Source organism: Cydia splendana, chromosome 25 (assembly GCF_910591565.1).
Source record: "Cydia splendana chromosome 25, ilCydSple1.2, whole genome shotgun sequence".
Lineage (NCBI taxonomy): Eukaryota > Metazoa > Arthropoda > Insecta > Lepidoptera > Tortricidae > Cydia > Cydia splendana.
Window position 1 is genome coordinate 790,205 of NC_085984.1, and position 27,326 is coordinate 817,530.

At 40.4% G+C, this 27,326-nt stretch overlaps 1 protein-coding gene across 1 annotated transcript in view; it reads left to right on the forward strand.

Moving 5' to 3' along the window:
* LOC134802714 (talin-1) overlaps positions 1 to 27,326 on the forward strand; it is a 147,918-nt gene that overhangs the window by 98,600 nt on the left and 21,992 nt on the right. The window contains exons 35-55 of the mRNA XM_063775359.1: positions 6 to 168; positions 579 to 706; positions 1,369 to 1,500; positions 1,815 to 2,000; positions 2,497 to 2,651; positions 3,205 to 3,348; positions 3,929 to 4,062; positions 4,367 to 4,479; positions 4,956 to 5,114; positions 5,362 to 5,522; positions 14,360 to 14,462; positions 16,165 to 16,295; positions 17,219 to 17,351; positions 18,116 to 18,239; positions 18,533 to 18,697; positions 19,429 to 19,619; positions 20,878 to 22,674; positions 24,251 to 24,367; positions 24,879 to 25,064; positions 25,668 to 25,860; positions 26,764 to 26,894. Coding sequence (XP_063631429.1) covers positions 6 to 168; positions 579 to 706; positions 1,369 to 1,500; positions 1,815 to 2,000; positions 2,497 to 2,651; positions 3,205 to 3,348; positions 3,929 to 4,062; positions 4,367 to 4,479; positions 4,956 to 5,114; positions 5,362 to 5,522; positions 14,360 to 14,462; positions 16,165 to 16,295; positions 17,219 to 17,351; positions 18,116 to 18,239; positions 18,533 to 18,697; positions 19,429 to 19,619; positions 20,878 to 22,674; positions 24,251 to 24,367; positions 24,879 to 25,064; positions 25,668 to 25,860; positions 26,764 to 26,894 — 4,746 coding nt within the window. The remainder of the gene's footprint in view (positions 1 to 5; positions 169 to 578; positions 707 to 1,368; positions 1,501 to 1,814; positions 2,001 to 2,496; positions 2,652 to 3,204; positions 3,349 to 3,928; positions 4,063 to 4,366; positions 4,480 to 4,955; positions 5,115 to 5,361; positions 5,523 to 14,359; positions 14,463 to 16,164; positions 16,296 to 17,218; positions 17,352 to 18,115; positions 18,240 to 18,532; positions 18,698 to 19,428; positions 19,620 to 20,877; positions 22,675 to 24,250; positions 24,368 to 24,878; positions 25,065 to 25,667; positions 25,861 to 26,763; positions 26,895 to 27,326) is intronic.

Here is a 27,326-nt window from a genome sequence, read left to right on the forward strand (position 1 = left end):
CTCAGGTGGACGTGTGCACTGAAGCGGCCCCCGGGCAGAAGGAGTGCGCGGCCGCCATCCGCAGCATCGAGGGCTCCCGCGTGCTGCTCGACGCACCCTCGCAGCCCGTCAGCGAGCTCAGCTACTTCGCCAACGTCGACGCCTGCGTAGGACACAGCAAGGCTCTTAGTAAGTAAACAAAATATTAGTCCGAGAAACATTTTTGAAAATTGCGGTTATTTTCGTTCTTCGTCGATTGATGTGTTATAAAATTAGCTGTAATGAGACGACCACCCAGACTGGGAGAGGCTCGCGGAACAGCGGACGAATGGCGCTAACGTGTTGTGAAGCGTCGCAAATTTTGTTATGAGACCTGGTTCGCCGCACTCGCTGACAAGAGGCAAGAACGACGACAAGGTGTACCGTTCTCAGTACCGTTTTCGACAAATCTCTCTTGTCAGGCCTGTCTCGCATCGGTCTATTCGGCCACCAAAAACGGTGATTCTCCAGTGTTACACCATAAATCGTCTGCAATAGACTCAAAGGCCAATGATGAATGAGACGAGCATGATTTTAACCTAATCGTTCGTTTGATACAGGCGAGGGCATGTCAAGCATGGCGACGTCAGTGAAGCGCTCGGAATACGCGCAGTTCTGTCGCGCCGTGCGCAACGTGGCCGACGCAGTCCTAGGACTGGTGGATTGCACCGCTCAGGCTGCTTATTGGGTAAGTAACAGTAAATCATTACTTACTTATTACGGTGACGCAACGACCCAAAGTGAGTTCTGACCTCCGACACCAGATCAAGCCATGCAAGCCTCTCGATCTTGCGATAGCTCTCGCATATTCATTCATAAATGTAAATCATTGCATGTTCTTATTTATATGTTCTGTTTCTAAAGATAATGATCATATTTGAAACTAATGCTCACAGTTTTTGTACACCACAAAACTAAATTTAGCCCGGTTTTGGGCGATTATGAATATTATGATTATTTGATTAGACTTCAGATTTTGACTATCGGGAAAGAAAAAAAAACATACTTTATTTTTGTGTGGACATTTGACACAGAACCACATTTCTGCCGATTTCAATGACTAAGGGTGGTATTCCATCAGTCCAATATATTGGTCCAATATCATTGCGTCTCACTCTGCAAAATGTGGGACAAAATACTGGCCAAAGAAATTGGACAGGTGGAATACCACCCTAAAACGTGTATCGTTGGCAAAAACAATAAATATATATTAGTGTTACATTTTGGTGCCGTGACCAGGATTATTTGTGGCATTCCATGCCTAAATAGTCCATGTGCATGGACCCACAGGAATGGAAAGCCACATTTTAAATATTTAAGGATAAGTTTAATAAGTGTATTGTTTCTCAGGTGGCTGTATCGGATTCAACATCAGTGGCCGGCCGACCAGGATTGGTGGACCAGGCGCAGTTCGCACGCGCAGCAGTGGCCATCGAGCAGGCCTGCCAAGCTCTGGCTGATCCAACTAGCGATCAACAACAGGTCACTATTCTTCCAGTTAATGTTCTGCCTTTTTGCCGAAGTTTTATACTCCGAATTCTCATGACAATTCTCATGGCAATCCATTCTCACCAGAATTATTTCATAATTTTAAAATGGACTTTTGGTAATCTTTACTTTCCTAAACACGAAAGGCCGTGAGTTCAAACCTCGGTGGTCAATAGTTGTAATAGGTGGTAAAATATTATGTCCAGTATTTTGGACTGTGTGGAGTTAAGGGTCAAATATCAAAACAGAAATTCCATAATCCATAATGCTTTATATCATTTTTGTGACATGATTTCTTTGTTCTGCAGGTGTTATCCGCCGCCACAGTGATCGCCAAGCACACCAGCGCCCTCTGCAACGCGTGCCGCGTCGCCTCCGGAAAGACCACCGAGCCGCAAGCTAAACGACACTTCGTTCAAGCGGCTAAGGATGTGGCCAACTCTACAGCGGCGTTGGTTAAGGAGATTAAGGCCCTGGACAGCGATTATAGCGAGGTTAGTACGTTAGATAAATGACATAAGCCAGCAGATCACTGAAATAAGGGCAAAACGTTACTTTGTAGGGCCTGAAATGCTTTTTTACCTCTACTGAATTTCCCCACACAAGTATGCCGTATCTTAATATGAATAAGACATAACCATGATACGAATAAACAGTAAGGGAAAATTATAATGAGCTTGGATTTTTGTGGCCTGAAATCGCTATTTTAAGCTCTATTTATAAAACTATTCAACACTAGTGTGCCATATCCCAAAATGAATGTATCTTATCTTATCTTATCTTATCTTATCTTATTCAATGACAGTAGTTAGTGACAATTATAGAGAATTTAGTATTCGTTACTTACAGAGTCTGTAATACAGACACGGTCATTACTAGATTAGTACGAGTAGTAACGTAGAACTAAACTTATTAACCATAATTACACCTTATCTCGTTGCAGTAAGGTTTGATTTTAGTTAAGTGTGTAAATATGAATTGTTTTCACAGTGTAACCGCGCCCGCTGCGCCGCCGCCACCGGGCCGCTGCAGGAGGCCGTGCGCAGCCTGTGCCAGTTCGCGGACAGCCCGCAGTTCAGCTCCGTGCCGGCGCGCATCTCGCCGCAAGCCAGGCAGAGCCAGCAGTCTATACTTGAAAGCGGCAGGTGCGTTTCCACCTCACTTATCTTTCCAAACGAAATAGAAGTCTGTAAAATACGGTAGTTGACTGACTAGTCAAATCAGTTTCTCTTTTCTAACTGTCAAAACGATTAGCCACTCTGGAATATGTAGGAAAAACAGAAGAATTACGTCACAGTCAAGTTACCTACTCTTTCGGTTTTAAAAAAGAAACTGTTGAGTCTGAAAACAACTGCCGTCTATGTTTTTCTTTTATTTTTCTGGTGCTTAGTTTCATCCATGATGGGAAGTAATTTATTTAATACAGGTAACATCCCTATTTTTAGGAGAATCCCTTTTGTCGAAATTTCACCCGCCACTTGGGATTGTCTCACTACAGTATCATGTAAATTTAAGCATCAAATATTTCCTTGTTGTTATATTGAAACTTTACTTTTATGAAAAGCTTGACTGTTTTCTCATGGCTTTGCTCAGTTTGTGTATTAAGCGTGGTGTAACCCTCACGGAATGTTATTAAATTCGATATATTTTCAAACTTATATTTCAGTCACTTATATTTATTCTTATTCTTGTTCACAGGAGCATCATCTCAGCTTCATGCTCGATGCTGGAGTCAGCCAAGGCTCTCGCGGTGACACCAGAAGCTCGCCCTCAGTGGCAGGCGTTGGCTACGCACAGCAAAACCGTGTCAGACAGTATCAAGAGTCTGCTCGGTGATATCAGGTAACAATTCCAAATCATCATCATCTGTCAGACGTCCCACTCTTGGGCATAACTGGCTGTAATAAAGATCTATGGAAACAGTCAGATTATTTCAACTTAATTTTTAAGTCTCCATAGATAGATCATAGTAATTACTAATTAAAGTCATTCCAAGTTTTAGTTGATCACTTTTCCGACCTCATAGAGATATACATAATGGAAATTCGTATTCTGGTTTGCCTGCATCTCTGAACCTATTTCACCTCAACTGACAACTGTCAGATCAAATTCATTTGACATTGAAAATGCCTAACTAATGACATGGTTAGAATGGTTTGCCTGCATTACTGAATAACTAGCAAGAGCCTATTTCACCTCAACTGACAACTGTTAGATGAAATTCATTTGACATTGAGCATGCCTAACTAATGACATGGTTAGTATGGTTTGCCTGCATCTCTGAACAACTAGCAAGCGCCAATTTCACCTCAACTGACAACTGTCAAATGAAATTAATTAATTGGTACAATAATTGGTAGCGTATTGAAACACGGGGCCTTTCATTAAATAAACGTATATAGATTGTAAACTTGTTTTGCAGAGAGAAAGCCCCGGGACAGAGGGAGTGCGCGGCCGCGCTCGAGACCCTCGGCAGACAACGTCGCGCCCTCGACCAAGCTGCTCTACAAGCCGTAGCTCAAGAGCTGCCTCAGATGAAGACCGACTCGCTGCAAGGTAACATGGCACTTGGCATATGCAAACAAACAACAGGCTACAATTAGTAGCAGGGTTGTAGGGTACAAGGTGGACTGACGACCTGGTAAAGGTCGCGGGAGTTCGCTGGATGCGGGTGACGCAAGACCGGTCATTGTGGCACTCTTTGGGGGAGGCCTATGTCCAGCAGTGGACGTCCTCTGGCTAATATGATGATGATGATGAACAAACAAACAGCCTCCCAACCCTGAATGCGTTCGAAGTATCAGTTCCGCTGGGAGTATAAAGGTTATATAATCGTTATAACGCTTAATTTTTCTCTCAGGTTACCTGGAGCAAATCGAGAACAGCACGACTGAAATGCTGGAACGCATCGAGCCGGTCCGAGTCGCGGCGAAGGGGGAGGCGGAGAACCTCGGACACTCGGTTGTACAACTGGTAAATATTGACAACATTCAATATTTGTTCGTACTTGTCTTATGTAAAGTCTGTTCGGAAAGATAAGAGATGTATTGGACCCCATACATTCCACGACTCTTCTCTTTCCGCACAAACTCTACCAATATAGACTAGTCACTGTCTGCTACTGAGTCCGCAGAGAGGTGCCCTGGGTTATACTAAATTTCAACCCCTGTGGAATTAATTCCAGGACAAAAATTGGATACGGAAGCCTTATTCCAAGTTTATACACTATCTGTGTGCTAAATTTCACCCAAATATGTCGTGTAAATGAGCAACCAATATCCAAATACCTAAATAGGTATTCTTATAATGATTTGTTCCATTTATAATATTACTATAATAGCTATTGAACTATCTCCAAGTTCACTACTGGCTTTAACTCATTTTTGATGCACAAATTGGTTTTTATTTTCAAGATGATTTGTTAGCTAAACATTACGTTTGTTCTGTAGGTATCATACTGCGAGCCACTCGTCTCGGCCACCATCGGCGCAGCCTCCAACATGACGTCATCATCATCATCAGGCGAGCTGATAGAGCACGCTCGGACTGTGCTGGAAACTCTGGCTTTAGTCACACACGCCGCTAGCCAGGCTGCCGGAAATCCTACTGTAAGTAACCACTGTTATCAGATTTAATAATTATATTTTATTGGATTGTTAAAACGAACCCCAGAATATAATGCCATATCGCAATCGTGACCGAACATAGTCGTAGTAAACTAAGTGTTATATTGTGCAACGGTCTAGTTTATTTGATAATTATGTACATATATCTACTTTATTTGCAACATTTAGTATTCTAGCGCCTTCTATGTTCCATAATTTGAGGTCCCGCTTACAATTCCCCTTGTTACAGGCCATCACCGCGCACCGCAACGTGGACCAGCAGAGCCAGCTCTGCCGCTCTGCACTTACTGAACTTCTAGAATGTGCTAGAACGCTGAGCACAGAACGCGGCGCCGTCGGGCCTCTACTGGACTCGCTGCAGCGCTCTGTCTGCAAGCTTACTCCTAGCAGGTAAGAGTTATACCCTCCTAAGTCCCTGCGTACAATTTTTTGTACATATTCCAAAATCTATTTTGAACTTTTATTGTGTAACTAAGGGTTCCAATTTCAAAAACAAAACAATTGCTTCTGGGTCTCAGGAGGATCCCCTACCAGCCGATCCTATCAGCCGATTACACTATAAGATAATAGCTAAAGCTCTAAAGTGTCATTCTATGGAACTTGCTAACTATGTAAACAAAAGTCACTAGTAAATTCATCATTCAGAGACAATTTCAATATGGCGGTTTGTTTACATAGTTAGCAAGTTTCATAGAATTACACTTTAGGGCACATCGCGTAGTCGGTAGTGACCCTGCTTGCGAAGCAGGAGGTCTCGGGTTCGAATCCTGATAAAGCCATTTTTTGTGTGCACATTTTGTTTCTAAGTTATGGATGTTATCTATGAATCTAAGTATGTTTTTAGGTATCTATACAAGTATGTATACACGGTGTAACATGGGGAAACCGAATAATTTTAACTACGCATTTCTGAGGCCAAAAGAAGGAAAAAATGTAATATGAGTTTAGGTCAATTTCGCCAAAAAAAAAATTTTTTTTTTTGTTTTGTTTTTTTTTTTAATTTTTTTAAATGTATTAGTACATAAAAAATAAATGTTATTGGTAAACTTGTCACTTAAAATTAATTTTTACATTTTTTTTTCGTAAAACCTACTTTTTGCAAAGTGTTACTTGTCACTTTTTGACATCTATCAATAAGGATATTTAGACTACGTCCCATAGCAGCAACATCACCATCAAATAGGGCTTTTACACTATGTAACAATAAAAACTTGTTATTTTTTAAATTAGTATTATCTCTGAAACTAGGCGAATTTCAAAAAAGTTTATAGGACATTTTTGTCTGTAAATATGATCAGGAATACGCTGTTAAAATTATTCGGTTTCCTCATGTTACACCGTGTATATATCTTCGCATTACTATGCGGCTACTTCCTTGGTACAAGTTTAGTAATCGATCTGCGTAAGGTATCATACTGCGAGCACCTAAATACGACGGTGATCGATCAATTATCAGTTACTGAGTGTGCAGGATTAGTCCTGCTCACGTCTCATGAATCATCCTGTATACTTATGTGTATATTACATATATCGTCGTCTAGTACCCACAACACAAGCCTTATTGAGCTTACTGTGGGACTAGGTCGACTGTGTAAAATTTTCCTATAATATTTATTTATTTAATGACAGTCGTCGATAGATAGGGTTGCCATACGTCCCGTATATACGGGACATTTAAGTATCACGTCCCGTATTTTTACTGGTCCCGTTTTTGTCCCGTATTTTGTTGACCCTGCCCAATAGATGACACCTTGCTGTCACCTCTATTGACAATGACTTAAGTTTCAAGATGACATGTACTGGGACCGCGTCGAGCACCAGTACGTTTACCTTATGTTTGTCCCCAAATATTTATTAATTTACAAACAGTGGTCAAATGTTAACACATTTGGACACAAAGCAATAGTTAAGTGTGTTTTGTGTCCGAGTTATGCTCTCCTAGAGTTCGGCGTTCGGAGTGGCATAAAAGCGACTATGCTGTGACTCCACAGTCCTTGTGCACACTACGAAGCTCGGCCTTTCGCTCGCTTTTCAATTAACTATTAAAGTTTATTAAAGCTTCTGGGATATTGGAGATTAGACCATGATTACTCTAAATATGTATATAAGTAGCACTGGATGTAAGTTCGCCAAATAAGACCCGTAGTTCACAAAATCCATCGCTCGAAGAGATGGCACCATACCTTTGGCCTACCATCGAGTAGATGGCGATACTTTTTGACATTTAACAAATTTAACAAATATCAGTAAAAAATAAGGATCAAAGTCAAATGGCGTTCTAAAAGTGTTATTAATTTGTGTCGAAAAGGGTGTAAATGTACTGACTAGATAATTTACTTTGACAATATTCCTCTGTTTCAATTTATCTTTGCTAGATATAATATGTATGAATCTAACCGTATATTCGCACTGTTCCGGTTACGTCAGGGCGTCCTTAACCTTTTTTTTTTATTGGGAAGAAAACCCGTTATGGATACCTCCGCACCGCAGTGACAGCGCGGAGGTTATGCCGGACTTTCACTGACTAAAAACCTCCCCGTTGTCCTCCTCGACGCATTTCGGACGGCTCTGGGATCTCCAATGAACGCGCCAGTGCCATCCTAGCGCTATGCTCCTTTGTGGGTCCCCTCTTTTTCCAGTCGCAGTCCCTAGCTGCGACCGTCTCCGACCCCGAGAACCCCTTTTAGTCGCCTTTTACGACAGGCAATACCGTAGCCGTATTCTTACGCCCGGGCTAAAGGGCGTCCTTAACCTAGCGCGAGTATAAATACTACGGTGACCCGCGGGACCGGAATAGCGCCGGCCATCTGGGCTTTGTTTACTACAGCCCTGTCTAATCTACACCTATAGGGTATTTGACTAGTAGTCTAACCGTATATTCGCACTGTTCGGGTTACGTGAGGGCGTCCTTAACCTAGCGCGAGTATAAATACTACGGTGACCCGCGGGACCGGAATAGCGCTGCCCATCTGGGCTTTGTTTACTACAGCCCTGTCTAATCTACACCGATAGGGTATTTGACTACTAGTCTAACCGTATATTAACACTGTTCGGGTTGCGTGAGGCCGTCCTTAACCTAGCGCGAGTATAAATACTACGGTGACCCGCGGGACCGGAATAGCGCTGGCCATCTGGGCTTTGTTTACTACATCCCTGTCTAATCTACACCGATAGGGTATTTGACTACTAGTCTAACCGTATATTAACACTGTTCGGGTTGCGTGAGGCCGTCCTTAACCTAGCGCGAGTATAAATACTACGGTGACCCGCGGGACCGGAATAGCGCTGGCCATCTGGGCTTTGTTTACTACATCCCTGTCTAATCTACACCGATAGGGTATTTGACTACTAGTCTAACCGTATATTAACACTGTTCGGGTTGCGTGAGGCCGTCCTTAACCTAGCGCGAGTATAAATACTACGGTGACCCGCGGGACCGGAATAGCGCTGGCCATCTGGGCTTTGTTTACTACAGCCCTGTCTAATCTACTCCTATAGGGTATTTGACTAGTAGTCTAACCGTATATTCGCACTGTTCGGGTTACGTGAGGGCGTCCTTAACCTAGCGCGAGTATCTAGACACGCGGTAGCGTGTCCAGCCAAGTTCAAAGAAAAAGGAACTGGCGACGCAGCAACCGTGTGTAATATTACACGAACCATTTCGAGCTACTTTTGACCCCTTCACAACTTGAAACCTACTTAACCTACACTAATGAAATTTGGCACATGTATTCAAGCCCCTTAGCGTGTCTAAAATACAAAATTTCATAAACGTAGCTCAAACAGTTACTGATAAATTAACGTTTAAAAACCGGCATTTTTGTGACTGACTGACATATAGATCATAAACCTAACCTACTTCCAGATGACCTAGAAACTTGAAATTTGGCATCAAGGTAGACTATTAGGTGTATATAGAGGGAAAAATCTGAAAAGTGGAAATTATTGATATTTCGATGGAAAAAAAATAATTAACACTTATAGACCAAAAACCTAACCCACTTCTAGATCACTTAGAAACTTGATATTTGGCACCAAGGTAGACTATTAGGTGTATATAGAGGAAAAAATCTGAAAACTGGAAATTATTTATATTTCGAGGGGAAAAAAATAATTATTACTTATAGACCAAAAACCTAACCCACTTCTAGATCAATTAGAAACTTCATATTTGGCATCAAGGTAGACTATTAGGTGTATATAGAGGGAAAAATCTGAAAACTGGAAATTATTGAGATTTAGATGGAAAAAATAATAATTAATACTTATAGACCAAAAATCTAACCCACTTCTAGATCACTTAGAAACTTGATATTTGGCATCAAGTTAGACTATTAGGTTTATATAGAGGGGAAAATCTGAAAACTGGAAATTATTGATATTTCGATGGAAAAAAAATAATTAATACTTATAGACCAAAAACCTAACCCACTTCTAGATGACTTAGAAACTTGATATTTGGCATCAAGGTAGACTATTAGGTGTATATAGAGGGAAAAATCTGAAAACTGGAAATGATTGATATTTCGATGGAAAAAAATAATTAATACTTATAGTCCAAAAACCTAACCCCTCTTCTAGATCACTTAGAAACTTGATATTTGGCATCAAGGTACACTATTAGGTGTATATAGAGGAAAAAATCTGAAAACTGGAAATTATTGATATTTTGATGGAAAAAAAATAATTAATACTTATAGACCAAAAACCTAACCCACTTCTAGATGACTTAGAAACTTGATATTTGGCATCAAGATAGACTATTAGGTGTATATAAAGGAAAAAATCTGAAAACTGGAAATTATTCATATTTCGATGGAAAAATAATAATTAATACTTATAGACCAAAAACCTAACCCACTTCTAGATCACTTAGAAACTTGATATTTGGCATGAAGGTAGACTATTAGGCGTATAAAAAAGAAAAAAATCTGAAAACTGAAACTTTTTAACAATTGACCGCGCGTTAGCGAGGGTCTCCTTTTCAGCTTAGGCAAACTGCTTTTATGATGATTTGATGAATACCTACTATAGTAATTTCTGTACAAAAAGTAATGATATCCCAACAAAAACATAAATGTGAAATGAGAGCCAAGTTCAATATTAAGAATATGTGTCGTTGTTGACTCGCTGACAAAATAATTGAGATCTATATGGGTGCCAAGTTCTGTGTTGTGTAGAAAATCCTGAAATTATAAAGGATTTGACTTGGCTAGTTTTTACCAACAAACCAAATTTTAGAAAAGTAGCCTATACGTAAAAACTAGCCAAGACAACTCCTTTATAATTTCAGGATTTTCTACACAACACAGAACTTGGCACCCATATAGATCTCAATTATTTTGTCAGCGAGTCAACAACGACACATATTCTTAATATTGAACTTGGCTCTCATTTCACATTTATGTTTTTGTTGGGATAAATACTACGGTGACCCGCGGGACCGGAATAGCGCTGGCCATCTGGGCTTTGTTTACTACAGCCCTGTCTAATCTACTCCTATAGGGTATTTGACTAGTAGTCTAACCGTATATTCGCACTGTTCGGGTTACGTGAGGGCGTCCTTAACCTAGCGCGAGTATAAATACTACGGTGACCCGCGGGACCGGAATAGCGCCGGCCATCTGGGCTTTATTTACTACAGCCCTGTCTAAACTACACCTATTCTAACATTGTAAATATTTTACACTAATATAACGGCACATCTCATCTTACAGGAAATTCAATTATTTTTGTTTCTAAAAAAACCCTCAACGCTATGTCGTCAGGTGACATGGTGACAGCCAAAACTCACTAATTAGTCTAATTACTAAAAATTTATTAAACAAAAATCAACTTTATTTTTGTAATAATATGGTTCACTATGGCTATGAACGTATGGTGGTAATTAGTGAGTTTTGGTTGTCACTTAAAGATGTTATCGCTCTAATATGTATAGATTCCTTTTCCGAATTAATCAATCAGCGAATTATTGACAACATTTCAACTGGCCAATATTTATTTTAATAAATAAAGAAAATAATTGGTTTACGTAAATTATGAAAGCTCAGATGAGTCATTCGGAATATACCGACCAGATACAGACGGATGGGTCGAGATCGAAGTATAAATGCGGTCCTTCGATGGATTGCACTTGGCCGTCTGCCCGCTCGAGAGCGGTGATCTAACGACTAAAGATAGTCTAAACAGGCTTGATAACCGAATTTAAACTGTTGTGAGACATACTAACATTGAATAATTTTACGGTTTAGACTCACTTGTTTTTAGTCACTCGCGCGACATGTTTCGGAGAGCCTAGAAATTTTTCAAGGCTTGATAACTTCGTTGTTAACCGATATTAATAACTGGATGATTTTAAGTTAATATTCGGCCTTAAGCCTGCCGCATCATCATCATTCTAGCCTTCATCAGTCGCCCACTGCTGAGCATAGGCCTCTCTTCGTGTACGCCACTTATCCCGGTCCTGTGGGCCGATTTTTGAATTTCGTTCGCTCGGTTTCGTCACTCGAAAATCAGTGGAAAACGGCGAAATGCTAATTTTTGAAATACGAGCGTACGAAATTTGGAATCTAGTGGTATTGACCACTCGATTTCAATTCTATTAGTAGAATTTAAATGCCTAGTAGTGGAGATATTATTTAACGAAATACACGAAATCGAGTGGTCGAAATTAAAAAATCGGCCCCCTGGGCTAGTCTCATTCAAAAGCTTTTACTATTGGGTACCAAATTCCTCGCAAGCGGAACTCTCATGACGCTCCGGGCCTTCGACCCTACACGGAGCTCGGCTTTTGGTCTTCGCTGGGTTACGAACTTCGGTGGGCACCGTCGGGCCGTATAAACATTGTTTTGTTATATTTTGAATTACTTGATATATAGATAATGTTGTCAGTAAATCTGACGCCTGATATTTTTTGCTGCTGTTATGCGCCATATAGGTATCTGCACCGCAGTTGAGAACACGCATAAAACAAAAAAACCGGGCAAATGCGAGTCGGACTCGCGCACGAAGGGTTCCGTACCATAATGCAAAAAAAAAACGAAAAAAAAGCAAAAAAAAAACGGTCACCCATCCAAGTACTGACCACGCCCGACGTTGCTTAACTTTGGTCAAAAATCACGTTTGTTGTATGGGAGCCCCATTTAAATCTTTATTTTATTCTATTTTTAGTATTTGTTGTAATAGCGGCAACAGAAATACATCATCTGTGAAAATTTCAACTGTCTAGCTATCACGGTTCGTGAGATACAGCCTGGTGACAGACGGACGGACGGACAGCGAAGTCTTAGTAATAGGGTCCCGTTTTACCCTTTGGGTACGGAACCCTAACAAAATCTCATGTAGGTAATGAGAATGACATAATTACAGCGGAATATCTAAATTAGAATTCTATCAGTAATTAGAGGTCTTAAGGGTCATTCGCCTGCTTTTTTGTAAATAAGTAATCTATGTAGCTATGTGAACCTCAACTATTCTGCCCTTAGAGGATATAACTAAACGAAGACGCCTTGTTTGTAATTTTCTGTACAAAACAGTCTGCCGATTTTTGCGGGGGAGGGGCACGTCAAATGTATACGTAACGTAAAAATAGCCACGTCAGATAAACATCAGTCCATACAATGTGTATGACCGTTGGCCGCCTATTTTCGACAGAGGGGAACGCCTGTTTATGGCTACTCCGTTTGGTTATATCCTCCAAGATTCTGCCTGCACTAATTCGTGATAACTTGATTGTCAAACTTAACCACATACTTATAGCGTGCTATACTGCGGGTGCAATATTTTCTTCCATGATGTACACGCACAGTCTATTTATTCTTTCATCTCTGGTAGAAACTAAGTACTTATTGAATAACAGATGCAGTCTCAGTAGCCGCTCGCTCTCTCCCGCGACAGACGCAGCGATGGATCGCCTTCGTAAAATGAAAGATGCGTTTCTCAAAACAAGGTCAATTGTATTGTAAAATATCGCCGTATTTAGTGATGTGTGTTTAAAATGTGTTCGTTATGGCGTATGTTGAAATATTGAGCATATGTTTGAATTAGGATAGATCCTAAGTATAAAAAACCGGCCAAGTGCGAGACGGACTCGCGCACGAAGGGTTCCGGACCCTTACGCAAAAAACGGCAAAAAATCACGTTTGTTGTATGGGAGCCCCACTTAAATATTTTTTAATTCGTTTTTAGTATTTGTTGTTATATCGGCAACAGAAGTACATCATCTGTGAAAATTTCAACTGTCTACACGGTTCTTGAGTTACAGCCTGGTGACAGACAGACAGACGGACGGACAGCGGAGTCTTAGTAATAGGGTCCCGTTTTTACCCTTTGGGTACGGAACCCTAAAAACAAAATCAATTCACAATTGGTGGAGTCATCGCGTAACTAAATACAAACACATACAGCCGGATTGATATTATTGATAACCTCCTCCCTAATACATTTCACAGTAAAAATAATGTACTGACATGACTAAGCTAAGAAGAAAAGTTACAGTCCACCGGTCAATAATTAGGTCAAATAAATAAATATTATTGATCTTTCCCGTTCTGATATTTATATGCTCCGAAAGTCTGCCTCGAGCTGTGACTCCGTTCGGCCCGTTATTATCTATCAATCAATCAATCAATATTTTATTTGCAGATAAAACATAACACAATGCATGATTGAACTATGTCTTATTTGCCATTTATTTTGAAACTATTAAGGTGTCGTGGGTTCAGCCAGCAGTTATTGATAAATGATAGCGCTTTTTTGGACCATAATACGGGTTGCCCCAGAGGGTTTGGGCATGAGGAGGCCTGTGCCCAGCAGTGGGACGTATATAGGCTGAATTATCATTTATATTGTGTGTCTTTTCCATATCTCGGGACTGGGGTCCCGGACCTTTGGGAGGCGTACGTGGGGCCGAAGCGAACAGCGCAGAGGCCCTTTAAGACAATTTAATCTAAAAGCAAGGGATACACATGGCGGATACCATACCCGAGTGCACAATATGATACATCCGGTTATTAATACGGTTGCCAAAAATGAATTGCAATATTGACGCCTTTCTGTAGTAACTTCATATATACTTATAATACAGAGGTGTTGGTTACGGCAACGGTAACAGTGTCGGTTACGGTAACGGTACCAGTGTCGCGAGTTCAAAGGTTTTTTCCCATCTCAAAAATTGCCCAACGCGCCTAAAGAACTTCTTCAATAAATATTTATGTTCGTTGTTTCAGACTATCGCTGGTGGGGTCGTTCGACGAGACGGACTCGTTCGTCGACTACCAGACGAGGATGGTCGGCACCGCCAAGGAGATCGCCCGCCTTGCCACTGACATGGTGAGCCACTGGCATGCCACTCTCATCTCTATTTTTCACGCACTTAGGGCTCATTTAAACGATGCGAGAACTCGCCTGCGAGTTTCATTACATTGCGGGTTTTAGTCGGTCGGTTGAATTGGACATAACCAGCAGTCCGCAATGTAACTAAAATGGCATGCGAGTCCGCGCGCCGTCTAAATCAGCCCTAAAAGAATATTTATTATAGCTTCTGGCCGCGATATCGTCTGCGTGGAATCATGCTTTTTTGTGAAAAAAACTATCCAATGTCCTTCCCCGAGACTTAAAACTGCCTCCATTCCAAAACTATATCTATCGATTCAGCGTTTGAAGCAAAAACATAACAGATAGATCGCATTTACAATATTAGTAGGGATAGGAAGCGTGCATAAACTGTAGGGGGCAGGACACCCCTGTTTATATTGGCGCGAAGAGTAAATGTTAAGTTTTTGCTTCCAATATAGCCCACAAGATGGCAGAACCTACAATGCATAAGAAAACTTATGTAAACTGTAGAGGGCATCACTTGCTTTGGCGTGAAGTGTCAATGTCACAGTCAATGTATAGTGTATGTTTCCGACTCAGGCCACAAGATGGCAGACCCTCCAACGCGCACGGCCCCTATAATGGCATTTTACAAGCTTTTTTTAACTTGCCGTGTTAGTATGTCTAAGTATGTTAGTAAAGGTCAAATCTTGGAAGTTAAATTTGACCCACTTTCCGATTCAGCTGAATTTTTGCATACATAGGTATGTAAATCTCATGACAATGCAATATTATGATGACATGGAGCTGATCTGATGATGGAGACAGGAAGTGGCCATGGGAACTCTGTGATAACACAACGCATACTAGACTTGTGTTTGGACAAAATACAGTCAGCGATAAAAGCTTGTACCAAAAATGAAATTTTGCCAAAAACTTATTAAATACTTTATTTCAGTTAGCTTCAGTTAGTTAGTTACTTTAGTTCAGTAGTTTAGAAGTACTTTATTTCAGTTTATAATTTATATAGTAGTGTTTCTAATTGAAATAAAAACAAATTATAATATTTTCTGAAAATAATTTTATTTGTTCTAATACTTCTAATAGTATTAATTGGCAGCGCCATCTCTCTCGTTAACTCGGTATCACCTGAGATGATCCAGTTAGAAGGTCCGAACCGTACTGTTCTACCTTAGGGATGGCCAGGGGGTGCCTTAAGCCTTCAGTAAGAAGTGCATATACTTGGAAAAATTCGACCTATGCCGCTGTGGCCCGGTGGCCGAATGGCGCAGGCACCTGCCGCGATAGCAGAGGACGCTGGTTTGATTCCACCCTGGGGCACTTGAGGCCTTGGTCACTTTTTCATAGTCATCATCATCATCATCATCATCTCAGCCATAAGACGTCCACTGCTGAACATAGGCCTCCCCCTTGGACCTCCATTCGTACCGGTTGGAAGCGATCCGCATCCAGCGTCTTCCGGCGGCCTTAACAAGGTCGTCTGTCCATCTTGTGGGTGGACGTCCTACGCTGCGCTTGCTAGTCCGTAGACGAACTAAAGTCACCGACATAGCCCACCGGATTAGCAAGCTGAAGTGGCAATGGGCAGGCCATATTGCACGCAGAGAAGATGGCCGATGGGGTCGAAAAGTGCTTTTTCTTAGTATATGCCATTTATTTCAGTTTATAAGTTATGAAATGTTGATGTTGAGTACAGACGGCGAAGGCGGCGACGGACGCCAGCCGGCTGGTGGTGCTCGGGAACGAGCTGTGCGTCAAGTACGAACAGCTCGCGCAGGACAGCGTGGGCGCCTCGGCCACCACGCCCAACGCCGATGTCGCCAACAGGTAGGCCTCTCAAACTACAACACAGCCATGTCACCAATATGTCAGCTAGCATTTTCACACGTTTGTAATTGTGGAATAGCCTATGAAGTGTATTAATTCATTCTTACGTGTCTTATCATGTAAACAAACGTGACGTCAAAGTGGCATTCCAACAATACGATTCATAGAGAATCTAGACATTGTAATGTCTGATGATTTTGAGGTGATCCGTTCGTTACTGCGATTATTGATGAAAATCTTATTAGAAATGATATTTTTCAGTGGTTATTTGGTTGATTTCAATACTTTGTGAGTTTCTTTAAGTATACAACAACATCTTAAGTGATGATTATTGTGTAATTCCAGAGAAAAGTGTTATAATGTCTTCGAGAAGTGTTTGTTTACATGATAGGACAAGTAAGGATGAATACACTTAAGTACTGATATCAATTTAAAAAAAAAACTATTAATAATTCAAGAGGCTATTAATCGACCGAATGAATGAAGTCTTAGGGTGCACTTTTCACGTTTGTTAATTAGACGATATCTTGAGTGTTCTTTGCCCAGTATCTGCATTAAGCAGTAGGTATTCGACGGGAAAGTAGATTAAATGAATAACTTTTTTCAGGATCGGTCTGTAAGTTAAAAAGTTAGAAGGCTTTAATAAGTGAATTTATTATAATTCAAAAACAAACACAAGTCAGAGACAACACATTAAAAATTATTTACATTATCAAGATATCAAGATCAAGATTTTGGTTAGTTTTAGCTTGTATTTAGGAAAATACAAGCTAAAACTAACCTAAATCTTGATTTTAAAAAGAACTAAAAATGTATGTATGTGTTGCGAGGTGTCTGCTAAGGAAAAACTACTAATACTAAAAATACAGCCACATAATAAAATGTGAAATATACGAATTGTCATGATTGTTAATTTGTTACAGCATCCGCGTAGCCGTTGTGGAGCTAGGCGAAGCGGCCGCCGAGCTCATAAAGGCGGGCGGGGCGTGTCGCCTCAACTCCAACACCGACGCCCGCCGCCTCGTCGCGGACTGCTCTCGCCGCGTTAGCGAAAAGGTACGTTAATAATAGTAGTTTGTGTTACAAGGGATCAAAATGATATATTTCCGTCAAGGGCGTAAATTGAATGAAGCGATGGATTCTACAATAGAATCCTGAGCGTAATGAGGGATCCAAGTGCCCAAGACGAAATAATTTTGATACCGTGTGACACATACTGCTTTTCACATCAACTATGAGGAAATTGTTATGTTCCAAAATATGTATTATTTGACCAAAAAAAAAAATAGTATGCAAGAAAGAAAAAATCGTGTCCTAGAACAGGAAAGTACAACTTTGATCCTAGCAGGGAAGAAATGTGCCACTTTGATCCCTCCTAGCGGGGAAGAAAAAAGCCCTTTTTAGAATAGGTGAAGTGAAAAGAATATTTCGAGTTGAGTTATCCGGATGTTTACTTTGTGTTACAATTTGGTGCCGTGAACAGGATTTTTCACTATAAAATATCGATTAAAGACTCAGGCCGCGTAGCTAACATGCCAATACCTTACGCTTAGTAGCGATCGAAACGCAACTGTCACTGTCGCACTAATATTAATATGAGAGAGACACAAAAGGTTTCGTTGTCGTAGCGATAGCGATTGTCACCTTGGTTAAACCGGCTGTGCAGAATCGATAAAGACAAACATCGTGAGGAAATTCGACTGTTGTGAACTCGCGTGGGGAAAGCCACAACTTTTTTGTGAATGCAGACCTGTGCCCAGCAGTGGGACATATATTTGTTATGTTTTTCGTAAAATAACTACAATAATGTTTGTGTTTAGGTGGTGTCAGTACTGGCCGCCCTGCAGGCCGGGTCGCGCGGCACGCAAGCCTGCATCGACGCTGCCGCTACCATCGCAGCCATCATACAGGACCTGGACACCACCATCCTGTTCGCTAGCGCAGGTAAACACATTTATATGATATAAACTTCTAACTAATAAACTTCAGTCAACGAGCAAAGGACCAGACAAGCGGATAGAAAGCAGTTCTATTATGGTTGACTAGTGGTATTTGATGGTTAGACTGACTTCAACTGATATGTGGAAGGTCAGATGGCAGTCCCTTTCGTGAAAACTAGTGCTTACGTCAATTCTTAGGATTAGTTGTCAAGCGGACCCCAGGCTCCCATGAGCCGTGGCAAAATGCCGGGATAACGCGAGGAAGAAAATTTAACTATGTCTACCTTCCTTCCCCAGGCACTCTCCACTCTGAGAAGGAAAACGACACGTTCTCCGACCACCGCGAGAACATCCTCAAGACAGCCAAGACGCTGGTCGAAGACACCAAGACCCTCGTCGGGGGAGCAGCTGGCACCCAGGAACAGCTCGCTCATGCTGCGCAGAACTCTGTTACTACCATTGGTGAGTCTATTAACAGAACATCCTCAAGACAGCCAAGACGCTGGTCGAAGACACCAAGACCCTCGTCGGGGGAGCAGCTGGCACCCAGGAACAGCTCGCTCATGCTGCGCAGAACTCTGTCACTACCATCGGTAAGTCTTTTAACTGAAATATATTTTCTTCATACTTCTATGAAACTATGACGTTTAAATAACACTTGCACTGTGTATGCTATCAAAATCGTTGCAGACTTTTCTTGGTCTAACTCTAGTTCTGAATTTTCTTATTATTTGAGGAGTAATTCTTTATTGGCCATTGACATTACTGACCCTGAAAACTTTCTGCTCTAGGCACTTAGGGTGGTATTGTGTCCAATGTGTATTGCGTCTCACATGTTGCTTTAATGAGAGAGTGAGACGCACTGACAATGGACAAAGAAATTGGACAGGTGGAATACCACCTTTAAATACTTACATATCAAATGAAAATATAAAAAAAAGAATCTTTGAATTTATTCAATATTTAACCGGGCATCCCAAAAAAAACTAAGTCGGTACCACAAACTTAAACTATTATCTCTGACCTGGTCAACAGTATGAAAATAACTCGGGAAAAAAAATGATCAAGTAAAATTATGACACAATATTTGATTCTATTGCCAAAATCGGAAACGCAATGAACCTCCATGCAAAAGAAGTTAGGTCTACAGTTTTTATTCCTCACTAATGCTAACTAAACCTATTTTTTCACAGTGCAACTATGCGAAGTGGTGAAGCAAGGCGCCATGTCCCTCGGCTCCCACTCTCCGGAGCCCCAGGTCTTACTCCTGCACGCCGCCCGAGACGTGTGCGCGGCCTTGAGGGACTTGGCTGCAGCCACCACAGCGGCCAGCGGCAAACAACTCAAACACCCCGACTGCGAACGGCTCAAACATGCTGCCAAGGTAAGTTTGTGGCATAACATGTCGAGGCAGAGTGTGCCCGTCAAGCTTATGTTTATGGAGGGTGGAGGTAAGGAGAAAACTCTCTTATGGAAGAAATGTTGCAAAAGTGTCCAGCTGTCAGCTATAAATAGTTCCAAATCTCTCCAGAGTGGGGCTAGTATAGCTATAGGAAATGAACTTAACCGTTATTGACAGAGTGAAATTCGCTGTTAGTAACTTGAAATTTTTATCAAATATTCTAGGTGTTGTGGCGCCACCTATTTATGGGTTTATGACGGACACTTAGAGAGTGTTCTCTTTACCTCTACCCTCTATATCTGAGTTGTTGAAGCAAGGCGCAATTTTGCTTCTACTCTTGAGGGCAACAAAATTTTAGAAGCAGAATATAGTGAAACTAATTTTTGCTGGGTAAAGGATGACTCACGTTAGATCGGGCCGTGTCCGGGCCGGAGCTTCCGGCGCTTACTTTTCTATGACATAACAGGCGATCACGTGATGATTTGCAAAGAAAACGATGCGCCGAAAGTTCCGGGCCGGACACGGCCCGGTCTAACATGAGTCATCCTTAAAGCGCTGTTACATCATATTGATAAAGTAATTAAAAATTCTTCTACAACTGACTGACTTGTGGTTTCTTCCACTGCAAACAAGCGAAGACTATTTTTTTTTTTTCGATATATGCCATTACTAACTTACAAAAAGGTTATTGCGGGATTGTGAGGTTCGAATCCTGACCACGTAATTAAAATAAGAAACTTGTCACGTAAGTTGTATTTCAGGTATTAGCACTAAACATGGTTGTGTCGTTTTGTATATATCCAGGGTAAATGTGTGTGTTGTCTGTGTCAATATTGGACTTTTTGAAGCGGGACTGAAAACGCTGTTTAACTGTGACAGAACCACTTTGCGGAAGTGAGTTTGGTGCCAACACTGACGTAAAACAGTAATTTGACTAATCAACTAAACATTTTAACTTTGAACTGCGCTTTACTTTATACAACTGAATTTGACTACTGATGTGCCGACTGAAAGTTTCAACAGTCAAATTTTCGGAAACTTCTCACATTATTGTAATGAGAACAGAAGTTTCCAATTCCAAAATGGAAACTTCTATTATTTCTTCTCAAATTCTCCAGAAATATCCAAAAATTTTCCAATTATTTTCCAATTTCCTCGAAAGTGAAGTGGTGGCACCAAAGCTTCCCAATGGATCCTCCATGTCTGTCCAGAAGCAGCCCTAACGTGTTATTTCCAATAGCGGCTGTCGGACAAGCGCCGGAGCCTGCCCACCCCGCGCCGACGCGACTACAACTCGGCCGACTCCGAAACCGATCTCTTCCAGTCAGACCAAGAAGACGAACTTATCAAGCTGCTAGACTATTCCAGTCAGGATGACGACGTATCCCCGTCCGTCTTCCACGATAACTGCGAGGAAATCATCGCGTATATAGAAAGATTCATGAAAAACCCTGAGAAAAGGAAAGTCGATGACGATCTTAATATTAGGTATAATTTGGCGGCGAAAAATAGCTTGTTAGATATGGATTGGAGAGTATTGAAGTATGGAGAAAATATACTCCTCGGTGAAGTAAAGACGTTAGTAGATCTGTTTATAGATTATAATGAAAGAGCGGAAAATAAGCGTAAGAGGGCGATGATTCAGAGATTGAAAGCGAATGATGATCTTGATAAAGAAATGAAGAGGCTATCACAAGTTATTGAAGACATGGACTCTGAAGTAGAGGATGTTAAAGAAGTAACAAAGACGATAAGATCTATACAGACTTTCCCTAGATCTAATAAAGTAGAAAGACTGAAGAGCCCAATATTTAAGGTTACGAAAGTTAAACCAGTCAGTTTAGAAAGTAAAAGTCCTAGTCCAGATAAAAACGTTCAAGTCAAAAGTCCTAGTCCAGAGAAAAACGTGGAAGTTAAAAGTCCTAGTCCGGAAAAACAAAATGGCTTCACAGAAATCACTGTAGCCCCGGAAATTGTTGCTAAAGATGTCAAAGTGATCTTCCAAGAGATGTTGAACGATGATTCTGAATGGTGGAAGGCTATAGCTAAAAAGAATTTAGATAAAATGGAAGAAACTAGGAAGGAATTGGAAAGATTTAGCGGACATGAATTAGTACTAGGTGACTTCCAAAATGAGATAGACAAGTATGAGAATGAGAAGAAAACGTTACAGACGTTTATCGATGATGTCGATAAATCGAAAGCTGTAAATAAAGATTTGGAATATGATAAGAAATATGAAGATATGGTTTTGAAACTAATAGAATTTGCGAAGAAAGATTTCATTTATAAAGGTTTTGATCCATTAATCGAACAGCTAAAAGCCCTTTCTAATATACAGATAGAAGCTCGTAAAAAGAAAGTTAACATTCAAGACATTGTTAATATTTATACGCAAATTGATATATCTAAATATACATATGAGGAGCTCTGTCTGTTGGAAAGATACTACAAAGAAATCATCCGCAAATATAAAGAAGAAACCTATGATAAAGAAAATATTAAAAGAGACGATAGATCACCTAGCTTATGTAGAGATGAAACCCAGTCAGCGCCACCAACTTTCCATAGAAACGTCATTTTAAATGTCCATTCAAGCCAGAACCTAACTAAAAACATAAACCACTACGGCAGCACAATAATAACCAACGGAGTCTCCGTCTCAGGTCTAAAACGTTCTAAAATCAATAGCAACAACTCCAAAAATAGTCTAGAAATCTTCGACCTAACTAGGACTTACCCAGAAGAATATTACGCCAATAACTGGTGGTCGATTTACGAAGACATTCTCAAAAATAGAGAGCACCAGTTCGGTTCTATCGATAACTGGTGGAATTTCTACGAAGCTATCTTAAATAAGAAAGACACGTCTGATGAGGAGCTAAAGAAAATCCGCGCAGTAGTGAAATACAGGAATAGTCTAAGAAGTGTAAGGAAGCCAAGTAGCAGGATGGAAGAGCAACTTAAGATGCTGGAAGACGTGAAGAGGCAGTCATTCACGGAGACGGAGGACGTGGCGACGGATAACAAAGAATCGGTCAGAGTCTGTCGCACGACTAACGCATGACGCCGGGCCTCAGTGTCGTGCTATAATGATTTGTTAAGCTTGTGTCCGAAACATCAATCGATTTATGATTTTTTTTAACATTAAACATGATTATGGTGATGAAATACATATATGTATAGATCGCGTTAGCTTGTGAAATTCTGGATTATCTTTCCATACTACAGAAAAACTTAAAACTCACTTCCAAAATACTCACTGCTTTTGTAGGCCATGGGAGGAATTACCTTGAATACATTTCCTCTAGTCTAGTGGATCTAAATATTAAATATTTTGAGCGCTACTTCCTGATTAAATATAATCTTTTCTCATTGTTATTGAAAACCGCGTCTATAAATAGCTTTCTCTTTAATTATATCAAGGTCAAACTAAGTACGTTTTTTTTTAATGAATATTAAAAATCGACAACTATAGTTTTTTTTTACTAAATATCCAGAGGGATTTAAAAATGAAATGATTTGTGTTCCGGACACGAGCTATCACCTTTCTTCTTGTCATTTTCAGCTCTTGTGTCATCTAGAAATGTGTTTAGTCTGTTTGGTGTGGCATGCTTCCCTCGCTCGTAGGGCAAGAGCGACTGCACGCTCATCGTGTCCTTTACCCTGTGGGGTAATACTGTACAAGTGTTTAAAAAAAATTTTACCAAAAAAACTTGGAAATTACTCACTTCAGTGAATCTAATCTGAAATATCTAAAATACACCTTAATATTTCTACGATTATTTTTTTCATATTTGTACACGAATCAGGCCAAATTCGTATCAAAATTTCTACCTAGCAGGGTAAGGGTACCCCAGTGGGGTAGCCATTGAATGTGCCGTTAGTTTCTCAGGACTGTATGAATTACTAAACACATTTCGGTTCATCTCATGGTATTGGAAGTTCCGCTTGACATCCATACCCCAGTCAACGACGACACATGGCGACCCTGCCAATTTTGCCCTTGAAACTTTAATATGATATTTTAGTTTTTTTTTTTGGTGTTTAGAATAAATTATGGTTAGGTTCGTAGTCGTCGTTGAATGGTATACCAGTGAATAACTCAAAACCACAAGCTTTCATTATCTCACTAGCAATAAAAGTCCAATATTGACGTGAGCTTCGTCTATTATATCTATGTATTTATTTCACGGTGTCGAAAGCTTATGGGTTTCCGCTATGGCATGGTGCTTTACTTGTTTTAAAATCATCCTAAACTTAGCTGGCAACCCTAAGCTTTGAATATTAATATTAAGCAGGCAACATTGGGATAAATAGTAGGTTATAATTGCCGTCATTGCTTCCCATTTTCACTTGGGTAGAAATGCCTTGATTTGTCGAGTTGAATGGAGTATGAAAATAAGGGATACTGATGGGGTATAACGTCACATTACATTAGCATTTATAATATAACGATCAAGAAAATTAAAACATTTATTGGTCTTAATTTTTTTTGACATCTCACAATTCCATTTAAAGGACTTAATAATATGGATATTCTAGCACAACTCTATACAAGTCAAGGTATTCAAATGTTGATTTACTTTACTAAAAAGTAAATAATTTTTCAGGTGATGGTGACCAACGTGACGTCACTACTTAAAACAGTCAAGGCCGTTGAAGACGAGCACACGCGAGGAACCAGGGCGCTTGAGAGCACCATTGAGGCTATCTCGCAGGCGATTGAGGTAAGAAAGAAATAATCCTATAATTACGATTTACGATTATCCCCCTTCGAGTACAGAATCCTAGAAATGAGTAGTACATTCAGCATCATATAAAAATTTACAGCCAAAGTGGTATTATTGTGTAAACACTCCTTTGTTGCTTTAGGGACAAGGACGTGTTATAGACATATTGCCACAAACAACTAATTAGAATTGCAATTCTCAGACAGACAGGAAAATATGCAGAATATAACTTGGGGTCAAAGAAAACAGGTTGATATTTCACTTTGAATTAAAATCCTGGTCACGGCACCTAACTGTAACCCCTTTTTTATTATTACAGTGTGTATTTTATTTCTAATGACTTCTTAAAATATTCATACGTAAAACAAAAATCGCCGCTTTTCTCCACAAATTTGACTCTTCTAATCCGAAAGTTCTTCGATATTACTTCCTCGTGTTGCTACGGTTCACTACTTATGACTATGAAAGTCATTATGACTTTGTACTTATTATTATTTAAATTCTACAGATCCTCATGAACCCGACACCACCTAAAACCACAGCTACACCAGAAGAACTAATCCGCTGCACGCGCCAGATGACCGTCAGCACAGCGAAGGCGGTCTCAGCCGGGAACAGTAACAAGCAGGACCAGTTGACTGCCGCTGCTAATTTGGGAAGGAAGACTGTTGTGGACCTGCTAGCTGCTTGCAAGGTACGAATATGTACTTACATTTGAACAGTTCAGGGGAAAAACTATAAAGCCCCTTTTAGACGGTTCAAAGAAATTGTGCATGCAATTTTCGTTACAAAACGTTATTTGGTCGATCGACTGAATTCATTGTACTCTGTAGTTCCATGTATCGAATATTGCATGCAAGTGCTTGTACCATTTAAGTGGGGCTTAAGAGTCCTTGTTTTTTAATGTCGTAAATTGGAATATAATTTTCCCTTTACACTCTAATTTGGTACTGGCATCTAATATAACTTGATGTGTCATTTACTACTGGTATTAGTTCCAAGAGAGTCCGGGAGTCGTGGAAATTAAGGGGAGGCTTTTGCCCAGCAGTGGGACACCATAATAGGCTAGGCAAAAAAATCTCATTGTTGGCGTCTCTCCTGGATAACTATCATCTTTATTTTATCGAAGTCGTTAATTCAAAGCTTAGAATGAGTTAGTATAATTTTTATCACCTTACAACACAATCACAATACACAACAATTCTCGAATCTTTTAATTCTAGTGCAGTACCCTCATGCACAAAATATGTTTTTTGACCTTACTAGTTCCTTGTTTAACTAAATTCTTCCATTCCAGGCGGCAGCATTCACAGCGGAGACCGACGAGCTGCGCATACGCACCATCGAGTCCGGTCGGGAAGCGGCGCTGGCTTACCGAGCGTTGCTCCAAGCCGTACTCAGCGGCAACGGCAAGCGACAGTTGCCTGACTTGTCGCGACGCGTCGCCGCCGCTGTTGCTGATATTATCGCCGCTGCGGATCTGCTTAAAGGTATGAACCTAAGTGTTTATACTCTATGCTATTTACCAAATATTGGCGTGATGAGAGAGCATACCGACCGTTGCTACGGAATTTGTATTTTCAATTTGTATGGGGGTTACTACATGAAGGGTTACAATTTGGTGCCGTGACCAGGGTTTTTTTTCTAACTTTAAAAAAGTGCCTAGAGTTAGACCATGCTAAGTCTGCAGAGTGTTTGATAGCACAGAGCGTGGAAGTGTTATCATAAACGTCAAATGTCTATGAAATGATGATGTATAAAATAACACTTCTACAGTCTGTGCTATTAAACTGGATGCAAGCTAAGTAGCTTGGACCGACTCTATTTTCGTTTAGCATAAAATTATGGCATGTTTTGCGTTATATCAAATAAGGTGCAGCGGGACAATTTCGACTGCGGGATCATTTCAACTAATCGAAATATCTTCCATGCTTTACATTATTAACTAGAGTCTCACACAACACATCTTTTTCGCTATCTGGACATATATGTCACTCTAGATAATAATGTAAGACATGGAAGATATTTCGATTAGTTGAAACCGCAGTCAAAATTGCCCCGTTGCACCTTATACGATGTTTTCCTTCTACCGATAAATTCATTTCGATAATTTCTTTGGCCCACTCATTATAATAAATAAGAAATAAATAAAGAGTTAAATGAATTCCGAGGACATGATAATTTTTATTACGAAAATTATCTGTTTACGCAGACGAAGTCCCGTTCAGGGGCCTTACCATGATGTCCTTAAGGACGGAGATATATAACTTATATAGCACCGTCTTTTAGCGATTCAGTTTAGGTCCTAAACAGAATCGCAATAAGGACATCATGGTAAGGCCCCAGAACTCCCAGAAGTTGGTCAAGACATTAATAATAAATGTTGTTTGTAGGCTCAGACTGGGTGGACCCCGACGACCCGACCATCATCGCGGAGAACGAGCTGCTGGGAGCGGCCGCCTCCATCGACGCCGCCGCCAGGAAACTAGACTCGCTGCGTCCGAGGAAGACCATGAAAGTACAGGTTAGTTTACTATGACTTTATGAATAATCAACGAAATTAATTTCCAGGTTTCCTCGCTATTTCAAATGAATTTTCTTATCTTGTTTATTCAAAAAATATAACAACTTATGAAAAAAACTATTAGAAATTATCACTATTGTAATAAAGTACTACTAATAGTAACAGTACCATTCTCAAGCAAAGTTATTTATCATTTTATCGGTTGCCAATAAGTCCTTGCTGCCAAATGATGTGGGTTAATAATAAATTATCCCTTGCGCTAAACGCAATGAACCCATGAACACTAAAATAATATAGAATCTATTTATTGCAAGAAATTCCTACTGAACCAACGAAGAACAGAAGAGAAGAAAAGAAAAGAAGATAATGCCAGTAGTCGTTGAGATATGTTTGATATTCTTGGTTGTTCTGCGTATCACCCGGGAATCAAAC